This window comes from Thalassophryne amazonica, chromosome 22 (assembly GCF_902500255.1).
Source record: "Thalassophryne amazonica chromosome 22, fThaAma1.1, whole genome shotgun sequence".
In the NCBI taxonomy this organism is placed as follows: Eukaryota; Metazoa; Chordata; class Actinopteri; order Batrachoidiformes; family Batrachoididae; genus Thalassophryne; species Thalassophryne amazonica.
The window spans coordinates 38,463,527-38,485,906 of record NC_047124.1 but is presented as its reverse complement, the minus strand read 5'-3'; the positions used below and the strand labels follow the sequence as shown (position 1 = coordinate 38,485,906).

The window sequence follows — 22,380 nt, the reverse complement described above, 5'->3', positions numbered from 1 at the left end:
AATGCGACCGTCCAGACCGAGAGCAAGAAGGCAAGTGTCTTCTGGATTTTCAGCATGCCCAAAATTTTTCGAGGCGCTCACAGTTTTAGGACGTATATCAGTGAGATTCAACGTGCTTATTAGACAAAAGCCCACGTATGCCAGCATTTTTAATACGGTTAGCATACCCTGGCTAAATCGTCAAGGTGTGACAGGGCCTTTAGGGCTCCTGTTGACTGACGGGTGTTTGGTGCTGATTTCGGGCTCGTGTTGACTGACGGGTGTTTGGTGCTGATTTCGGGCTTGTGTTGACTGACGGGTGTTTGCTGCTGATTTCGGGCTCGTGTTGACTGACGGGTGTTTGGTGGTGATTGTGGACATGTTTTGATTAACCTTTTTTTTGTAGATATTTCTGTATGTGGAGACAAAACAATCGAACCAGACTGCAGTAGGTCATATGATCCTGTCAGTTTTTCCACAGTGGTTCTCACCAAGGGGATGATGAAACTGTGCGTGAGCTCTACCAGATACCTCCTCAGGATGGTGCTCTGCACCTCCGACGGCCTCTTCCGCTGGATGCCCTGCATACACACAGGGATGCTGCAGCATGACTGTGGGCGGGGCTTGGACCCCATGCTGGTTGAATGACGTGTGGGGTCATTTACCTTTAACAGCCGTTTGATGAGGATCTTGTCTTTGTGGAGAAATGTTCTATAATCTGAGTACACTCCTACAGAAAAAAAGTTCAGAAGTACATTACAGTCCAGCATCTTTCATGCAGGTTAAAATCCATTACTTTAGTCATTAAACAAGGACAAGTTCTGGACAATCTGGAATGTGTCGACTAGGACACTCTATTACTGACAGTGCATTATCTCTGCATAACGCAGGAGTCACCGAGTTCCTCACAGCGTCGCTAACCCTAACCAATCACAGCACTCTAAGTACATCACTACTGAGACGTCACGCTCAGAAACACAAGAGGTTTTCTGTCCTATTAGCAGACAGTCATCAAATCAGCGTGCAGTGAAGTCAACGTGTCGGTTTATCACAAAGTTGACATGCAAAATATTCCAGAACAACAGCAGCACAAAACGCCGGAAGTGTCCCTTACAGCTGAACTCAGACCTGCTGAGTCAACTGTTCACGGTGCACAGACCGTGCACATCAGGTGCTAGACTCTGGAAGTCTGCAGCCCAGTTGCTGGTACCACTTTTTAAGGTAAGCTAAAAACTGTTCATGCTGACTTCATCTGGAACTGTAGCATTGTGCAGTCTGTGAGTGAGTTTTCTTTTTCTGTTAAAATCGATTGTTACTCTTTGTGTATCAAAACACGGCTGTGACATATCCTGAACCATGAAACCAGTGGAATTCAACATTTTGACTAAAGAAGAACTGATCCAGTCTGTGTTCACCTGGTTTGGTGTCCAGGGTTTTCAGCTTGGATGGTTTCTTCACCTTCACCTGTTTGGGCAAATCACCTAAAAGGATGGGGAACACTGATTACTCATCGGAAACCATGTGTTGATCAATATAAAGAAGTTGTCAGGGAGAGCGGCAGGATGCGAGTCGTACGGTGTGATGTCACGGGGTTCAGAGGTCACCTGACATCCGGGGTTCTCCCAGCCGGATGACGTGAGGCCAGCACTGGAACGTCTTCATGAAGAATGGGTTAGTCACACCCAGGATGACATTGGGCCTGACAGGAAGTGACATCACACAGTCAGGCCAGACAGCATGAGTCACATGCTTCAGACTGAGGTCAAAGGTCATTCTGAGTGATCCGTGTGTGTTTCAGCTGTTCATTCTGATGGATCCAGTCTTGTGTCTCTGATTCTACAGTCAGCATTTCTGCTAATTCAGCAGTTACAATCTTAGCTCAGGATTTGTTACGTCATCCTGCTGTCAGGATCAAAGATTAATGAGGACAGAGATCTGCCAAAGATCAGAGGTCAAAGTTCAGCAATAACTTTCTCCTTCACTCTTGCTGATGTTCTTTGGTCACAAATCACTCCTGCCACCTTTCTCCACCCACTCCACCCTGCCTGCACTCTCTTCTTCACCTCTCTACCACACTCTCCATTACTTTGAACAGTTGACCCCAAATATTTAAACTCACCTACTTTCACCACTTCTACTCCTTGTAACTGCACTATTCTGCACTGTTTATCTGTTAAATGTTTTGTAGCAGATGAACAGCTCTATTCTCTGTAAACAGAGGAGAGCTGGTCACAAGATAATGGCTCCTGACACCATACTAACTCACTGGCAATATCACCCAAGTCATCCAGAGGCATACAGTTTTATCTTATGGTTGAAATTTTAACCAAGCTAGTTTCAGACATGTTATTTAAATTAACGTTAATTTGGTTCTGAAGTTTTATAACTCTGCTCGCAAGACGCCTGATCCTGCTCAACTGGAAAAAATCAGCTCCGCCCTCTCATAAACTCCTGCTGGAAGATGTTATGTCCCACTTAAAACTGGAGTATTTAAGGCACACCATGAATGGCTCTCTACAGACTTATAATAAAATTTGGCAAACTTTTGTTAATCTTTTTATAAAAAAAAGTCCACCTTAGAGTCCAGCCCCGAACCTTACAATCTGACTGGTTCTGATCTAATCACTATTGTGATGTTTCTTTGTTGTCTTGAACATTTGTGTTGCCATTATCATTTATCTATTTGTTTATCCTAATGTGGTCTGATTTTTTTTTTTTTTTGCATACTTGAAAGCACCAATGCTTGTTCTATTGTTCTCTTGTTCTTCTGTTCCTGTATGCGGGTTAAATTTTGAAATTTTGAAATAACAATAAAAAGAATTTTATAATAAAGTGAAAATATCAGCTGTATGTTTTAGTTTTAAAGTATTGCAGTATTTTTGAAGGTTTTAGTGTGAACATGCCTCGGCAGTGCTATTGTATTATGGGTAAAAGTTCATGACAGGAGAAATGCATTTGAGATGCTCTGATCAGGCTCCACATGGACACCAGCATTAAACCCTTTGTATATTGTGCCTAAAACTCTCGTGACTATATTCTCTGGGTTTATAGATGTTGTTATTGTGTTTGTTTTATGTAAAAATGCCAGAAGAAGCCCAGGTTGTTTGTCCATTATTTTCAATTGGAATCACTGTGAGTTGCAATCGTTTCCTGTTTGCTCTTTAACATCGTGCTTATTGTTTGTCGTCTTTGTTCCAGAGTAATATATATAAGATGTCTGAAATTCAGTTTGTATTTATTAAATCCCAAAGTAGCAGACAGGGATTATTTGGAATATTTGTTTTGGCAGGTTTTCACAGTCTCTACTGCCATCTACTGGCCAGTAGTGTTCATGGCAGTATTCGCCCGAAATATTAAGATATCCCATAGTCCTTTGTGCGCCAGAGAGTTGTTGCAGATTCTTGCTGCAGCTAGAAATAAAAATGTACATTTTGGTTGTATAATGTTCATTCACATTTGCGTCGTTGATTCTCTGTGTGCTGTTTAAACCGCAGTAACTCTCTGGTGTGAAAAAAAAAAAAAAAAAAAAAACTCTGGTACGCAAAGGATTATGGGTTAGGGTCTGAGCATCTGGGTGCCAGTAGATGGCAGTGTTCTATTTATTTTGATCCTGGTTATATCAGACAGTTGTCTAATCACAACTTGACTTTTGGCTTTTGCAAATGGCTTTTTTTTTTTTAACATATGAATAAAATGGCATATTTTACAAAAGCACATTAATATGTAAATACCAAAACACACGTGTCATGTCACATTAACGCGTTGGTTTTTACATAGAATGAATGAGTCAACCAATCAGTGTTAGTGGAGGCTCATTTTACCCATAATGCCTTTGGCATCTGTCTGTGTTTGTTACAAAACTTCAGAATTAGTGCATTATTTATTTACTTCCCCTCAGCTCTATTATCAAAAAGCACAATGTGTCATTTGATTTTTATGCAGATGACTGTCAGATTTACTTACATTGAAATGTAATAACCCAAACTCCTTTAGACCTCTGTTAGAATGTCTTAACGACATCAGCGCATGGCTGGCCCTGAATTTCTTGGATTTTAATGAAAATAAAACAGAGGTCATAATATTTGGGCCAAGTGAGCCAGGTATTTTACCATTCGACCTGGGGCCCCTCAAATCCTGTGTCAAACCAGTTGTAACAACCTTGGAGTAAAAATTGATTCAGCTCTTAAAATGGACAAGCAGATAAACACAGTGGTGAGAAATGTTTTTGTCAGCTGAGGCAACTCCAAAGTTAAGCCTTTTTTTTATCTTGTTGAGATTTAGAAAGAGTCGTGCATGTATTTGTAACCACTCGCCTGGATTATTGTAATGCCCTTTATGTTGGTACTGATCAGGCTTTGCTATCGTGTTTACAAATGGTCCAGAATGCTGCTGCTTGTCTCCTGACAGGAACACATAGATATGAGCACATTACCCCTATTCTTGCCTCTCTACACTGGTTGCCTGTCTAATTTAGAATTAATTTTAAAATTTTACTGTTTACTTTTAAATTTTTGAGTGGCTTGGCTCACATGTATCTGGCAGACCTCTTACATATATACACCCCTCGAAGGTCTCTCAGATCAGCTGACGAGTTACTTCTTGCTGTCCCCAAGTCAAGACTGAAACACCGGGGTGACCCCCAAACTATGGAATGAGTTGCCTTTGGATGTTAGGCTGGCTCCTTCACTAGAGGTTTTTTAAGTCTCACTGAAAAATACATCTTTTCTCAAAGGCATTTCAAAATTGTTCATGTTCTAGTCAGTGTTAGTCATGTTGGTCACTTTTTATTTTTATTTTGTTTTATCTGTGTTGTATTTTATTAATGTCTTATTTGGAAAGCACTGTTAACAATGTTGTTCTTTTAAAGTGCTCTATAAATAAAGTTGGATTGGATTGGATTTAAAATTAAAAGATATGTCTTATATTTTAACTTTGTACAAATGACAGAATTGATTTTAATGGAGTTATTCTATCTGGATTAATTTGATTTTAAATGAAAATCATAAGTCAAAACTGTTTTATTTTTACTTTTTTGCCAACCTTTCTCCTTATGCTTTCCTAGACCTCTTCATTCCACCACCAAGTCTCCTTGTCTTCCTTCCACTGTCCAAATGTCTCACCCAGTACCTTCCTGTCTGTCTCCCTCACCACATCTGCAGTACTTTTCCAGTTGTCCAAAACTGCTTCCCTTCCATCCAGTGCTTCTCTCACCTGCTCACTGAATTTCACACAACAGTCTTCCTCCTTCAGCTTCCACCATCTGATCCTTTGTTGAGCTCTCACTCTCGTCTTCTTCTTTACCTCTAAAACCACCATCCTGTGCTGTCTAATGACACTCTCTCCTGCCACCACCTTACAGTCTCTGATTTCTTTTACTTTGCATCTCCTGGGTGCACCTTCCCTGTGCTCCTACTCCTTCTTTCAATCAGCCATTTTCATCCTCATATCTCCTTGTTAAAGTGTGTAATGTTGTGTGACGCCCCTCCCCATGTGCTCGTGGGCCCCGCCCCATGTGCATGTGGGCCCCAACACTGTACTCACGGTGCCTGTGTTCTTGTGGTGAACTCTCTGAATTCACTGTCATGGACGGTGAAGTAAGGACGGAAGTCACAGCAGTATTTCAGAGGAGATATGCAGCTGCAACCACAGACATGTCACATGATGACACTGTACCACTCTCTGATTGGATGGGCTGTGTCGATCAGAATCACTTACCTCACCAGAGCAAGTACAGTTTCTGAGGACATGGTGGGCGACGGTGCCATGACAACAACAGGTTCCCCCAGCAACATGAGCTCCCAAAGCATCTGAAGATGAAGCAGGACAGACTGGAAACACCTGTGCAGGTCAAAGGTCACATCAGACTAATTTCTCTCAAGGTGGAACAACAGCGAGAAGACCTTAGACTGACCTGAAAAGGTCAAGCTCGTGCAGGGTTGGTAGAGACGTCGGTGCTGTCACCGTGTCCTGATGAAGACAAACATGCAAATGGTAAAGGGAGTCCACACACATCTGCAGCTACATTAGTGCTACAAAGCTAATGTTCAATGAACAGCCAGACACCAGGTGAGGCTAATGCTAACACACTAATGTTCAATGCCACAGCCAGAGAACAGGTGAGGTAATGCTAACATGCTAATGTTAAATACTACCACCAGAGAACAGGTGAGGCTAATGCTAACACGCTAATGTTCAACACCACAGCCAGAGAACAGGTGAGGATAATGCTAACATGCTAATGTTAAATACTACCACCAGAGAACAGGTGAGGCTAATGCTAACACGCTAATGTTCAACACCACAGCCAGAGAACAGGTGAGGTAATGCTAACACGCTAATGTTAAATACTACCACCAGAGAACAGGTGAGGCTAATGCTAACATGCTAATGTTCAACACCACAGCCAGAGAACAGGTGAGGATAATGCTAACATGCTAATGTTCAATACCACAGCCAGAGAACAGGTGAGGTAATGCTAACACGCTAATGTTAAATACTACCACCAGAGAACAGGTGAGGCTAATGCTAACATGCTAATGTTCAACACCACAGCCAGAGAACAGGTGAGGATAATGCTAACACGCTAATGTTCAATACCACAGACAGAGAACATGTGAGGCTATTGTTAACACGCTAATGTTAAATACTACCACCAGAGAACAGGTGAGGCTAATGTTAACATGCTAATGTTCAACACCACAGCCAGAGAACAGGTGAGGATAATGCTAAGACGCTAATATTCAATACCACAGACAGAGAACATGTGAGGCTATTGTTAACACGCTAATGTTAAATACTACCACCAGAGAACAGGTGAGGCTAATGTTAACACGCTAATGTTCAACACCACAGCCAGAGAACAGGTGAGGCTAATGTTAACACGCTAATGTTATATACTACCACCAGAGAACAGGTGAGGCTAATGCTAACACGCTAATGTTCAACACCACAGCCAGAGAACAGGTGAAGATAATGCTAACACGCTAATGTTAAATACTACCACCAGAGAACAGGTGAGGCTAATGCTAACACGCTAATGTTCAACACCAAAGCCAGAGAACAGGTGAGGATAATGCTAACACGCTAATGTTCAATACCACAGACAGAGAACATGTGAGGCTATTGTTAACACGCTAATGTTAAATACTACCACCAGAGAACAGGTGAGGCTAATGTTAACATGCTAATGTTCAACACCACAGCCAGAGAACAGGTGAGGCTAATGTTAACATGCTAATGTTCAACACCACAGCCAGAGAACAGGTGAGGCTATTGTTAACACGCTAATATTCAATACCACAGACAGAGAACATGTGAGGCTATTGTTAACATGCTAATGTTAAATACTACCACCAGAGAACAGGTGAGGCTAATGCTAACATGCTAATGTTCAACACCACAGCCAGAGAACAGGTGAGGATAATGCTAACACGCTAATGTTAAATACTACCACCAGAGAACAGGTGAGGCTAATGCTAACACGCTAATGTTAAATACTACCACCAGAGAACAGGTGAGGCTAATGTTAACATGCTAATGTTCAACACCACAGCCAGAGAACAGGTGAGGCTAATGTTAACATGCTAATGTTCAACACCACAGCCAGAGAACAGGTGAGGATAATGTTAACATGCTAATGTTCAACACCACAGCCAGAGAACAGGTAAGGCTAATGTTAACATGCTAATGTTCAACACCACAGCCAGAGAACAGGTGAGGCTAATGTTAACATGCTAATGTTCAACACCACAGCCAGAGAACAGGTGAGGCTAATGTTAACATGCTAATGTTCAACACCACAGCCAGAGAACAGGTGAGGCTAATGTTAACACGCTAATATTCAATACCACAGACAGAGAACATGTGAGGCTATTGTTAACACGCTAATGTTAAATACTACCACCAGAGAACAGGTGAGGCTAATGCTAACATGCTAATGTTCAACACCACAGCCAGAGAACAGGTGAGGATAATGCTAACACGCTAATGTTAAATACTACCACCAGAGAACAGGTGAGGCTAATGCTAACATGCTAATGTTCAACACCACAGCCAGAGAACAGGTGAGGATAATGCTAACACGCTAATGTTCAACACCACAGCCAGAGAACAGGTGAGGATAATGCTAACACGCTAATGTTAAATACTACCACCAGAGAACAGGTGAGGCTAATGCTAACACGCTAATGTTAAATACTACCACCAGAGAACAGGTGAGGCTAATGTTAACATGCTAATGTTCAACACCACAGCCAGAGAACAGGTGAGGCTAATGTTAACATGCTAATGTTCAACACCACAGCCAGAGAACAGGTGAGGATAATGTTAACATGCTAATGTTCAACACCACAGCCAGAGAACAGGTGAGGCTAATGTTAACATGCTAATGTTCAACACCACAGCCAGAGAACAGGTGAGGCTAATGCTAACATGCTAATGTTCAACACCACAGCCAGAGAACAGGTGAGGCTAATGTTAACACGCTAATATTCAATACCACAGACAGAGAACATGTGAGGCTATTGTTAACACGCTAATGTTAAATACTACCACCAGAGAACAGGTGAGGCTAATGCTAACATGCTAATGTTCAACACCACAGCCAGAGAACAGGTGAGGATAATGCTAACACGCTAATGTTAAATACTACCACCAGAGAACAGGTGAGGCTAATGCTAACATGCTAATGTTCAACACCACAGCCAGAGAACAGGTGAGGATAATGCTAACATGCTAATGTTCAACACCACAGCCAGAGAACAGGTGAGGCTAATGCTAACATGCTAATGTTCAACACCACAGCCAGAGAACAGGTGAGGATAATGCTAACATGCTAATGTTCAACACCACAGCCAGAGAACAGGTGAGGATAATGTTAACATGCTAATGTTCAACACCACAGCCAGAGAACAGGTGAGGCTAATGTTAACATGCTAATGTTCAACACCACAGCCAGAGAACAGGTGAGGCTAATGCTAACATGCTAATGTTCAACACCACAGCCAGAGAACAGGTGAGGCTAATGTTAACACGCTAATATTCAATACCACAGACAGAGAACATGTGAGGCTATTGTTAACACGCTAATGTTAAATACTACCACCAGAGAACAGGTGAGGCTAATGCTAACATGCTAATGTTCAACACCACAGCCAGAGAACAGGTGAGGATAATGCTAACACGCTAATGTTAAATACTACCACCAGAGAACAGGTGAGGCTAATGCTAACATGCTAATGTTCAACACCACAGCCAGAGAACAGGTGAGGATAATGCTAACATGCTAATGTTCAACACCACAGCCAGAGAACAGGTGAGGCTAATGCTAACATGCTAATGTTCAACACCACAGCCAGAGAACAGGTGAGGCTAATGCTAACATGCTAATGTTCAACACCACAGCCAGAGAACAGGTGAGGATAATGCTAACATGCTAATGTTCAACACCACAGCCAGAGAACAGGTGAGGCTATTGCTAACATGCTAATGTTCAACACCACAGCCAGAGAACAGGTGAGGCTAATGCTAACATGCTAATGTTCAACACCACAGCCAGAGAACAGGTGAGGATAATGCTAACATGCTAATGTTCAACACCACAGCCAGAGAACAGGTGAGGATAATGTTAACATGCTAATGTTCAACACCACAGCCAGAGAACAGGTGAGGCTAATGCTAACATGCTAATGTTCAACACCACAGCCAGAGAACAGGTGAGGCTAATGCTAACATGCTAATGTTCAACACCACAGCCAGAGAACAGGTGAGGCTAATGTTAACACGCTAATATTCAATACCACAGACAGAGAACATGTGAGGCTATTGTTAACACGCTAATGTTAAATACTACCACCAGAGAACAGGTGAGGCTAATGCTAACATGCTAATGTTCAACACCACAGCCAGAGAACAGGTGAGGATAATGCTAACACGCTAATGTTAAATACTACCACCAGAGAACAGGTGATGTTCAACACCACAGCCAGAGAACAGGTGAGGCTATTGCTAACATGCTAATGTTCAACACCACAGCCAGAGAACAGGTGAGGCTATTGCTAACATGCTAATGTTCAACACCACAGCCAGAGAACAGGTGAGGCTAATGCTAACATGCTAATGTTCAACACCACAGCCAGAGAACAGGTGAGGATAATGCTAACATGCTAATGTTCAACACCACAGCCAGAGAACAGGTGAGGCTATTGCTAACATGCTAATGTTCAACACCACAGCCAGAGAACAGGTGAGGATAATGCTAACATGCTAATGTTCAACACCACAGCCAGAGAACAGGTGAGGCTATTGCTAACATGCTAATGTTCAACACCACAGCCAGAGAACAGGTGAGGATAATGCTAACATGCTAATGTTCAACACCACAGCCAGAGAACAGGTGAGGCTATTGCTAACATGCTAATGTTCAACACCACAGCCAGAGAACAGGTGAGGCTAATGCTAACATGCTAATGTTCAACACCACAGCCAGAGAACAGGTGAGGATAATGCTAACATGCTAATGTTCAACACCACAGCCAGAGAACAGGTGAGGATAATGTTAACATGCTAATGTTCAACACCACAGCCAGAGAACAGGTGAGGCTAATGCTAACATGCTAATGTTCAACACCACAGCCAGAGAACAGGTGAGGCTAATGCTAACATGCTAATGTTCAACACCACAGCCAGAGAACAGGTGAGGCTAATGTTAACACGCTAATATTCAATACCACAGACAGAGAACATGTGAGGCTATTGTTAACACGCTAATGTTAAATACTACCACCAGAGAACAGGTGAGGCTAATGCTAACATGCTAATGTTCAACACCACAGCCAGAGAACAGGTGAGGATAATGCTAACACGCTAATGTTAATACTACCACCAGAGAACAGGTGAGGCTAATGCTAACATGCTAATGTTCAACACCACAGCCAGAGAACAGGTGAGGATAATGCTAACATGCTAATGTTCAACACCACAGCCAGAGAACAGGTGAGGCTAATGCTAACATGCTAATGTTCAACACCACAGCCAGAGAACAGGTGAGGCTAATGCTAACATGCTAATGTTCAACACCACAGCCAGAGAACAGGTGAGGATAATGCTAACATGCTAATGTTCAACACCACAGCCAGAGAACAGGTGAGGCTATTGCTAACATGCTAATGTTCAACACCACAGCCAGAGAACAGGTGAGGCTAATGCTAACATGCTAATGTTCAACACCACAGCCAGAGAACAGGTGAGGATAATGCTAACATGCTAATGTTCAACACCACAGCCAGAGAACAGGTGAGGATAATGTTAACATGCTAATGTTCAACACCACAGCCAGAGAACAGGTGAGGCTAATGTTAACATGCTAATGTTCAACACCACAGCCAGAGAACAGGTGAGGCTAATGCTAACATGCTAATGTTCAACACCACAGCCAGAGAACAGGTGAGGCTAATGTTAACACGCTAATATTCAATACCACAGACAGAGAACATGTGAGGCTATTGTTAACACGCTAATGTTAAATACTACCACCAGAGAACAGGTGAGGCTAATGCTAACATGCTAATGTTCAACACCACAGCCAGAGAACAGGTGAGGATAATGCTAACACGCTAATGTTAAATACTACCACCAGAGAACAGGTGAGGCTAATGCTAACATGCTAATGTTCAACACCACAGCCAGAGAACAGGTGAGGATAATGCTAACATGCTAATGTTCAACACCACAGCCAGAGAACAGATGAGGCTATTGCTAACATGCTAATGTTCAACACCACAGCCAGAGAACAGGTGAGGCTAATGCTAACATGCTAATGTTCAACACCACAGCCAGAGAACAGGTGAGGCTATTGCTAACATGCTAATGTTCAACACCACAGCCAGAGAACAGGTGAGGATAATGCTAACACGCTAATGTTAAATACTACCACCAGAGAACAGGTGAGGCTAATGCTAACATGCTAATGTTCAACACCACAGCCAGAGAACAGGTGAGGATAATGCTAACATGCTAATGTTCAACACCACAGCCAGAGAACAGGTGAGGCTATTGCTAACATGCTAATGTTCAACACCACAGCCAGAGAACAGGTGAGGCTAATGCTAACATGCTAATGTTCAACACCACAGCCAGAGAACAGGTGAGGCTATTGCTAACATGCTAATGTTCAACACCACAGCCAGAGAACAGGTGAGGATAATGCTAACATGCTAATGTTCAACACCACAGCCAGAGAACAGGTGAGGCTATTGCGAACATGCTAATGTTCAACACCACAGCCAGAGAACAGGTGAGGCTAATGCTAACATGCTAATGTTCAACACCACAGCCAGAGAACAGGTGAGGCTATTGCTAACATGCTAATGTTCAACACCACAGCCAGAGAACAGGTGAGGCTATTGCTAACATGCTAATGTTCAACACCACAGCCAGAGAACAGGTGAGGCTATTGCTAACATGCTAATGTTCAACACCACAGCCAGAGAACAGGTGAGGCTAATGCTAACACGCTAATATATCTCACTTTTTCCACAGGTTGTCTGACTGGACTGCCTCCTGGTTTGTCCGTCTTTGATGGGATTCGGACCTAAAAACAAACAGAAATAAACATGCTGAGATGAGGTGGTTTGGTGTGTTCTGACCTCTGTGCGTCACCGTTGGAAGACCGGAGACAGTCTGTCTCACCACAGGATTTCTTTCTTGCATGTTTGAAATCTACATTCATTCATTTATTTTCTATACCAACTTACTCCAATCAAGGGTCACGGGAGGGGTGGAGCCTATCCCAGAGAGGTGGGGTTCACCCTGGAGAGGACACCAGTCTGGTGACATCAGTCACCAGTCATTGTTTCTTTTGTTTTATTGTTTTCTTTAGTTTAATTGTTTCTTTTGTTTTATTGTTTTCTTTTGTTTCATTGTTTTCTTGTTTGACTGTTTTTATTTCTTTCAGTTTCTTTAGGTTCATTGTTTTGTTGTATTGCTCTGTCATTTTTATACACTCAACAAAAATATAAACGCAACACTTTTGGTTTTGCTCCCATTTTGTATGAGATGAACTCAAAGATCTAAAACTTTTTCCACATACACAATATCACCATTTCCCTCAAATATTGTTCACAAACCAGTCTAAATCTGTGATAGTGAGCACTTCTCCTTTGCTGAGATAATCCATCCCACCTCACAGGTGTGCCATATCAAGATGCTGATTAGACACCATGATTAGTGCACAGGTGTGCCTTAGACTGCCCACAATAAAAGGCCACTCTGAAAGGTGCAGTTTTATCACACAGCACAATGCCACAGATGTCGCAAGATTTGAGGGAGCGTGCAATTGGCATGCTGACAGCAGGAATGTCAACCAGAGCTGTTGCTCGTATATTGAGTGTATGTTAATCACATTCCAAAGTTAGGGTGAAATACCAAATATTAGGTCTGTATGTTGAAAACTTTTGAAGTTACAGCCTTTGGAAATGTTTGTGAATTTTTCACATATCATGAACACGGTGTTTTGTGTGTTAATAATGAGCTCCCTATGTGCCTCACAGCTTTAAAACTGCTCATGCCAGGCTAACGTTTGGTGCAGAGTTTGGAAATGTTGGCAGGTTTGGTGTATCTAGTGTGATCTGCCTTCTACAAAGGCCTCAAAATGGTAGAAAACCAGAAATTGTACATGTCGTTCGTATCTTTGATTAGTTCACCCCGGGCAAAAATGATGGAATCACCGGCCTCGGAGGATGTTCATTCAGTTGTTTAATTTTGTAGAAAAAAAGCAGATCACAGACATGACACAAAACTAAAGTCATTTCAAATGGCAACTTTCTGGCTTTAAGAAACACTATAAGAAATCAAGAAAAATAATTGTGGCAGTCAGTAACGGTTACTTTTTTAGACCAAGCAGAGGAAAAAAATATGGAATCACTCAATTCTGAGGAAAAAATGATGGAATCATGAAAAACAAAAGAACGCTCCAACACATCACTAGTATTTTGTTGCACCACCTCTGGCTTTTATAACAGCTTGCAGTCTCTGAGGCATGGACTTAATGAGTGACAAACAGTACTCTTCATCAATCTGGCTCCAACTTTCTCTGATTGCTGTTGCCAGATCAGCTTTGCAGGTTGGAGCCTTGTCATGGACCATTTTCTTCAACTTCCACCAAAGATTTTCAATTGGATTAAGATCCGGACTATTTGCAGGCCATGACATTGACCCTATGTGTCTTTTTGCAAGGAATGTTTTCACAGTTTTTGCTTTACACGTTTTTTTACACTCAAACTGCAGTTTCTAAAACACACTTTTTTCAAACACTGCACACAGTTCTCTGCATTTGACAGTTTTCATGAAGAAAATCTCTTGTTCTCAAATGGACACAGTCATTTAAAATTCTCAAGTTAATTGTCCTCTTGTGCTCACTGACCCATCACATGGGCAAACAGCTGCCACACAGTTTTACAATTAGCAATTAGCAGATTAGAGCTTCAGCAGAAAAGGGCAACAGGTGAGTTCCTCTGTTTTGTAGCAATGGAACACTGGAAACAGAACCAGAGGCAGAGGAGGACGAGGACGAGGGCTGTAATCTCTGATGAGCTCTGAGACGGAGGCAAAGAGTCCAGCCAGATTAGAGCAGGTCCACTGCAGCTCCATCATGTGGACTTTACCAAATGAGAACAGGTAAGAAATCCACTCTCACTAGAAAACTGCAGTACTGCATATCAATACAGTACTCCGTGAGTACAGTAGTACTGCCTGCCTGTTCTATTAGACTGTAAAAATAAAGCATGTTTCAAGTATTTGGGAAATGTACTCCTACACAGTATCTACAGTACTTTACTGTTTGTATTGCAGAACTGAAAGATCACCAACATGAGGTGGTCGGGAAGGTCGTCTGTCTCCAGAACAGGAAACTGAAACCATGAACAATAACACCATCATATTACTGCAAATACAAAGAAAAATAATGAGATATTTCAAAGTATTGAGCGGGGACGCTGATCAACACTGGACGGTGTCCTGCAGAGGATGAAACAGGTCTGCAGGACGCCGTTTGAACGTTATTCACAAAGAGTCACAGAACTGTGAGGTAACTATGTGCCAGTCCATGCAGACCGTCAGAACTGTGATCATAACGACGGCGCTGGACAGCAGTGAGCGCTCCATGTCTGTGTCTGACACAGTCCATGAGCTGGACGTGGCTGCAGATCATCTTCACTGACGAGGCTGGATTCAGCCTCTCAAACAGACGGAGGAGGAGGAACATCATCGGCCAGCGTGCTGTTGCAGAAGACCCCTGATGAGCCACCACAGTGTCATCCGTCACCACATGACCCTCCACTCCTATAACACTGGCCATCTGATAGACACCTGACACAACACGCTCATCCCACCAGATCAAACACACGGTCCACAGAAACTCAGGCACGTTGTCTTTTGGGACAGCGTAAGTTCCTACCGGGCTGCTCCAGATCCTAACTGGTTCACAGTCCACCCACGCTCTTTAGTTCTTTATCTCCCCACAAATTCTCCATTCTTCAGTCCTAATGAGGACTTTGTTTCTGTGTGTGACTGTAATCCATAAACACGTCTGGCCCTTATCCGAGCTCTGGAAGACGCGTGTGGAGACCCAGCAGCTGATGTTTCTCATGGCCGGATCAGATGCGTTAGGTTACCCTGCTGCTCGGCCAGGAGGTGGGGGACATCATCTCTGGACTAAAAATCAAACCAAAGAACTTTTCACAGGCTGTGACGGGAGTTAGTGCTGTGGACAGTGGACACGAACAGGTGATTCCTTCACAGTAAACACACTGAGACTAATAAAGAAAACATGGAAGCCCGTCACACTCTGCCGACTCGGGCTCAGAAGGATAAGACGTCCACTCCAGTTATTATCATCCATTTATGCAAACAGAAGGCACAAAGTTGAAGTACTCAAACAGGGAAGGAAGCTGAAAAATGTTTATATAAATGAACATCTTGAGTAATATGAGTAATGTGGACATCAACAGGAAAACAAGGCTACTTATAGGAAATAAGATCCATTCACTCACAAACTGTAAGGTTTTTATCAAACCAAAGGATGCCCCTGAAAATGCCAGAGGTCTGAGCATCAGGAGCACGAGTCAGAACGCTCTGAATGAGGATCAGGTGGAGGACAGGGTACTGGTTTATGTATTCTCTGTTTCACTGATTGGGGTGGATGTGTGTTGTTAAGTATCTGTGAGTATACGTGTCAGCTGATCTGATTATTAGTTTGGGTTATGTGTACCAGGGTAGAAGATGTTCAGACTGGAGGTGGGACTGTGCCCATACAGACACGCTGCTGTTGTTGTAGACTGAGGACCTGAATAATGTGTGCACTTGGCTTCAGAATGTAAGTGATACTGACTATGATGTATTTCTTCTTGCTGATGTGATTACTGACTGGTTTTCTCAGGAAGTTGAGGGAGGCAGCGACTGTACAGAAATGATCTCAAGTCATTAATTTACACACCAGAATTTATATAAACCATGATGGAACCATTTTTATACTAACAGTGCTGGGAAATGCTCTCAGGCTCTATCAGTACTCGGAGGTTTTAGTGACCATAATATTACAGCCATAAAGGTGAAGGTTCCAAAAGCAGGGCCTGAGATTATCTATAAGCGAGCGTGTGGAACTTTCTCTGAGAATATTTTTGTTTCTGATGTGTGATATGATGCTGGAGAAGATGGATGCAGATTTTACACTGGACACCTTCATGAAGATATCTGCTGTGGCGTGTGAGAAATAAGCTCTAATGACGACGTTCTATGTGTCTACGTTCGATGTGCTATGAATTCGGGCAGCAACAACAGACTGGCCAGCTTACCGTACGTTAAGACAAACTATCACAAAACTAAATGGGTAGAAGAAAAAAATTTAAGGAGAGTAACGGGGACAGTAAAAAAATATAGAGAGCAATTAACATGTCAGACTTGTCGGCCTGTAAGCATTTTACCAGCTTGAGTAAACTGTTAGAGGGAATCATGTTTAAACAAATCCAGAATTATGTTCTTGAAAATAACATGAACTGTGATCTGGATCATGCACATAAAACAGGCCGTTGCACTGCCCTGATGGGTCAACACGGACTGATACAAGGTCAGCTGTGGGTGTTGTGCTTCTGGATTTTAGTGCTGCGTTTGACATCACTGATGACGAGTTCAGGAAGCTGCTGATGTATGCTGATGATACAACCATATATACATCTGCAAAGACCTCTGAGCAAGTGGATGAAATCCTTCTACAAGAGTCGATGTTGGCTTCAGAGTGGGTGAAAGAAAATAAGTTGACATTAAATGTTTCTAAGACCAAGTGTATTTTTTGGGCTCCAATCGTGCTCTTAGATCAAGTCATTGAGCCTTTCTGTGCAGGGTGTTGATACTGATCAGGCGAAAGAAGCCAAACTATTGGGTATAACAACTGATGAGAAACTACTCATATTAAAAACTATAGTAATAAAAAACAGTTTAGGAATCTCCAGCATCTGAAGGTGTGGATGCTTTTCAGCTGTACAGTCTTTAGTTTTGTCCCATCTGGACTGCTGTCCAACACTTTGGTCCAGTGCATCAAAACGAGATCTAAATTTACTCCAGCTTGGTCAAAACGCAGCTGCACGGCTCAAACGTCAATGTTCCATAAGAACCAGTGTGAATGTGATGCATGAAAGGCTTTTATGGATGAGAGTAGAGGAAAGAGAGGCATCAACCTTATGTTTAAAGAACATTTGGATTCTGTTCCAGACCCGACACCTCCCACTGACAGACGTGATTTAACCCGACTTAAGCCGAGAACAAATCTGTTTCATACAGAGCTGCAGCACTTTGGAACAGCGAGTCAAAAAGAAACTGAAGGAAAGACTCATACGTGAAGAAGTTATGTTTTGTCCTGGTTGCTGTTCATCACTGGCAACACATTATTTCATAAGATCCTGTTTTTCTTTATGTCGTTCTCTCAGTCAGAAATATGTATTTTTGTACAATATCAATCATATCAATTTTATTTATATAGCGCCAAATCACAACAAACAGTTGTAAGGCAAAGCCATACAATAATTACGTAAAAACACCAACGGTCAAAACGACCCCCTGTGAGCAAGCACTGGCTACAGTGGGAAGGAAAAACTCCCTTTTAACAGGAAGAAACCTCCAGCAGAACCAGGCTCAGGGAGGGGCAGGCTTCTGCTGGGACTGGTTGGGGCTGAGGGAGAGAACCAGGAAAAAGACATGCTGTGGAGGAGAGCAGAGATCAATCACTAATGATTAAATGCAGAGTGGTGCATACAGAGCAAAAGAGAAAGAAACACTCAGTGCATCATGGGAACCCCCCAGCAGTCTACGTCTATAGCAGCATAACTAAGGGATGGTTCAGGGTCACCTGATCCAGCCCTAACTATAAGCTTTAGCAAAAAGGAAAGTTTTAAGCCTAATCTTAAAAGTAGAGAGGGTGTCTGTCTCCCTGATCTGAATTGGGAGCTGGTTCCACAGGAGAGGAGCCTGAAAGCTGAAGGCTCTGCCTCCCATTCTACTCTTACAAACCCTAGGAACTACAAGTAAGCCTGCAGTCTGAGAGCGAAGCGCTCTATTGGGGTGATATGGTACTACGAGGTCCCTAAGATAAGATGGGACCTGATTATTCAAAACTTTATAAGTAAGAAGAAGAATTTTAAATTCTATTCTAGAATTAACAGGAAGCCAATGAAGAGAGGCCAATATGGGTGAGATATGCTCTCTCCTTCTAGTCCCTGTCAGTACTCTATCTGCAGCATTTTGAATTAACTGAAGGCTTTTCAGGGAACTTTTAGGACAACCTGATAATAATGAATTACAATAGTCCAGCCTAGAGGAATAAATGCATGAATTAGTTTTTCAGCATCACTCTGAGACAAGACCTTTCTGATTTTAGAGATATTGCGCAAATGCAAAAAAGCAGTCCTACATATTTGTTTAATATGTGCATTGAATGACATATCCTGATCAAAAATGACTCCAAGATTTCTCACAGTATTACTAGAGGTCAGGGTAATGCCATCCAGAGTAAGGATCTGGTTAGACACCATGTTTCTAAGCTTTGTGGGGCCCAAGTACAATAACTTCAGTTTTATCTGAGTTTAAAAGCAGGAAATTAGAGGTCATCCATGTCTTTATGTCTGTAAGACAATCCTGCAGTTTAGCTAATTGGTGTGTGTCCTCTGGCTTCATGGATAGATAAGCTGGGTATCATCTGCGTAAGAATGAAAATTTAAGCAATGCCGTCTAATAATACTGCCTAAGGGAAACATGTATAAAGTGAATAAAATTGGTCCTAGCACAGAACCTTGTGGAACTCCATAATTAACCTTACTCTGTGAAGAAGATTCCCCATTTACATGAACAAATTGTAATCTATTAGATAATACAATACAATACATAGTTTGCTATTAATATATATTGTTGTGCACCTCTGTTTGTATCCTGATCTCTCTGAGTCACACACCTCTGACTGAGGAGCTGTTTGGACCTGAGAGTGTATTTATTTATTTTCTTCTTTTGAGACATGAAATGAGACATACTGCAACTGGTTTTCTTATTGCTCTCTTTAAATGGTACAAAATTTGTATGTCTGTGTTTTTATGTGTTTTTACAAACATCACAGTAAAGCCCGGCTTCGGCGCAGACGTTTCCTCGGCGATAGCGACGTCACAGTGAAGCCCGGCTTCGGCGCAGACGTTTCCTCGGCGATAGCAACGTCACAGTGAAGCCTGGCTTCGGCGCAGACGTTTCCTCAGCGATAGCGACGTCACAGTGAAGCCTGGCTTCACCACAGACGTTTACTCGCCGATAGCGACGTCACAGTAAAGCCTGGCTTCGGCGCAGACGTTTCCTCAGCGATAGCGACGTCACAGTGAAGCCTAGCTTCAGCGCAGACGTTTACTCGCCGATAGCGATGTCACAGTGAAGCCTAGTTTCAGCGCAGATGTTTACTCTGCGATAGCGACGTCACAGTGAAGCCTGGCTTCGGCGCAGACGTTCCTCAGCGATAGCGACGTCACAGTGAGCCTGGCTTCACCACAGACGTTTACTCGCCGATAGCGACGTCACAGTGAAGCCTGGCTTCGGCGCAGACGTTTCCTCAGCGATAGCGACGTCACAGTGAAGCCTGGCTTCGGCGCAGACGTTTCCTCAGCGATAGCGACGTCACAGTGAAGCCTAGCTTCAGCGCAGACGTTTACTCGCCGATAGCGATGTCACAGTGAAGCCTAGTTTCAGCGCAGATGTTTACTCTGCGATAGCGACGTCACAGTGAAGCCTGGCTTCGGCGCAGACGTTTCCTCAGCGATAGTGACGTCACAGTGAAGCCTGGCTTCACCACAGACGTTTACTCGCCGATAGCGACGTCACAGTGAAGCCTGGCTTCGGCGCAGACGTTTCCTCAGCGATAGCGACGTCACAGTGAAGCCTAGCTTCAGCGCAGACGTTTACTCGCCGATAGCGATGTCACAGTGAAGCCTAGTTTCAGCGCAGATGTTTACTCTGCGATAGCGACGTCACAGTGAAGCCTGGCTTCGGCGCAGACGTTTCCTCGGCGATAGCGACGTCACAGTGAAGCCTGGCTTCGGCGCAGACGTTTCCTCGGCGATAGCGACGTCACAGTGAAGCCTGGCTTCGGCGCAGACGTATCCTCAGTGATACTTCTATTAAAGTTAAAAATTAAGAGGAAAATGTTATGAATTAATAAGTAGTACTAACCTGCAAGACGACGCCCATAACGGGCAGGCTGAGGGTGTGTCCTGGTACCGGTGAAGGCCATTGGTCAATCTGGTCGCACACTGAGTGACAGATGAAACGTCATCGGGAAACGTTTACTTGAATTATTTTTTTCTGTCTGGATGAAGAGTGATGTCACCTGCTTCAAGACATGTGCTCCAACTTATCAAGAATTCTGGAGCTATGATCTGCAGCACAGACTGGAACAGGACGGGTACGGCAACCTGGAGACCAGGACCAGGGGACTGAGCCAGCAGAAGAAACACAGCAAAATGAGGAATACAACAAGTTTCTGTGACATCATCTGCCAATCATAAAAATGTTTCATCTTCCTCACCTTCTGAAAATATCCTCTCCTCACGGAGAACGTCCTTCACCTGTCTGAAATACACGTAACCATGGAAATGTGACGTTCTCGCTGCCCAGAATGAGACATGGAGCAAGAAATAAAGACAGAAACAGGTTGTGATGAAGACAACTGACAAACTATTGGATAAGAACCAACCAATTAGATGCTGAAGTTGTCTCACCTGCAGGTTGACAGGTGCATTTCTGTTGTATGAGTCACCTCCAAACCAGGAGCCCCGCCTACCCACAGACTGACGGAGCCTGAAGCTGAACTGAGTGTCCCCGAGACACCCTGAAACACGAAAACACACTCACCTCTGATCTGTGAGCCCAAACAGGAAACAATTCACCTGTGACTAAGAGACCAACCTGAGTAAGAGTCTGGAAAAGACAAGTAGCAGATACTGGTTTTCTGCAAAAGATGATAGTTAGCCACAGACAAGAGCAGCAACTACCGACACAGACAATCACAGACGACAACAGCAACAACCAACACAGACAATCACAGATGATAGAGCAACAACCGACACAGACGATAAGAGCAACAACTGACACACTGACATAGGTGCAACAAGTGAAAAGGCGACCAAGAGCAACAAGCCACACAGAAGATCACAGGCGATAAGAGTAACAACGGACAAAGACGACGAGAACAACAACCGGCACAGACGACAAGAACAACAACCGGCACAGACAACAAGAGCAACAAGTGACAAAGGCGACAAGAACAACAACCGCCACAAACAATCGCAGACAATAAGGGCAACAACTGGCACAGACGATCTCAGACGACATGGGCAACAACCGACACAGATGATCTCAGACGATACAGGCAACAACAGACACAGACAACCTCAGACGATAAGGGCAACAACCGACACAGATGACCTCAGATAATACAGGCAACAACAGACACAGACAACCTCAGACGATAAGGGCAACAACCGACACAGATGACCTCAGACGATACAGGCAACAACAGACACAGATGATAACAGCAACAACTGACAGAGATATTCACAAACGATAAGGGCAACAACTGACACAGACATTAAGTGCAAGAAGCGACAAGGCGACAAGAGCAATGAGCGACACAGAGGATCACAGGTAATAAGAGTAACAACAGACAAAGACGACGAGAACAACTGACAGATGACGAGGGCGATTCTATGGTAACGGAATTACAATCAGAGCACATTTGTAATGGGGAGCTAAAATATGACCAGATTTCCCCATCGTCATAATTCCGTTACCATAGAATCACCCAAGAACAACTGATACAGAAGACAA

At 43.2% G+C, this 22,380-nt stretch overlaps 1 protein-coding gene across 1 annotated transcript in view; it reads right to left on the bottom strand.

Annotated features, from left to right (window-relative positions):
- LOC117504186 (protein DENND6B-like) overlaps positions 1-22,380 on the bottom strand; it is a 74,098-nt gene that overhangs the window by 43,813 nt on the left and 7,905 nt on the right. Inside the window, 15 exon segments of the mRNA XM_034163577.1 lie at positions 471-560; positions 645-709; positions 1,395-1,460; positions 1,584-1,678; positions 5,521-5,616; positions 5,695-5,817; positions 5,891-5,946; positions 12,506-12,568; positions 20,725-20,804; positions 20,882-20,956; positions 20,959-20,985; positions 21,079-21,106; positions 21,108-21,156; positions 21,259-21,382; positions 21,460-21,502. Coding sequence (XP_034019468.1) covers positions 471-560; positions 645-709; positions 1,395-1,460; positions 1,584-1,678; positions 5,521-5,616; positions 5,695-5,817; positions 5,891-5,946; positions 12,506-12,568; positions 20,725-20,804; positions 20,882-20,956; positions 20,959-20,985; positions 21,079-21,106; positions 21,108-21,156; positions 21,259-21,382; positions 21,460-21,502 — 1,080 coding nt within the window.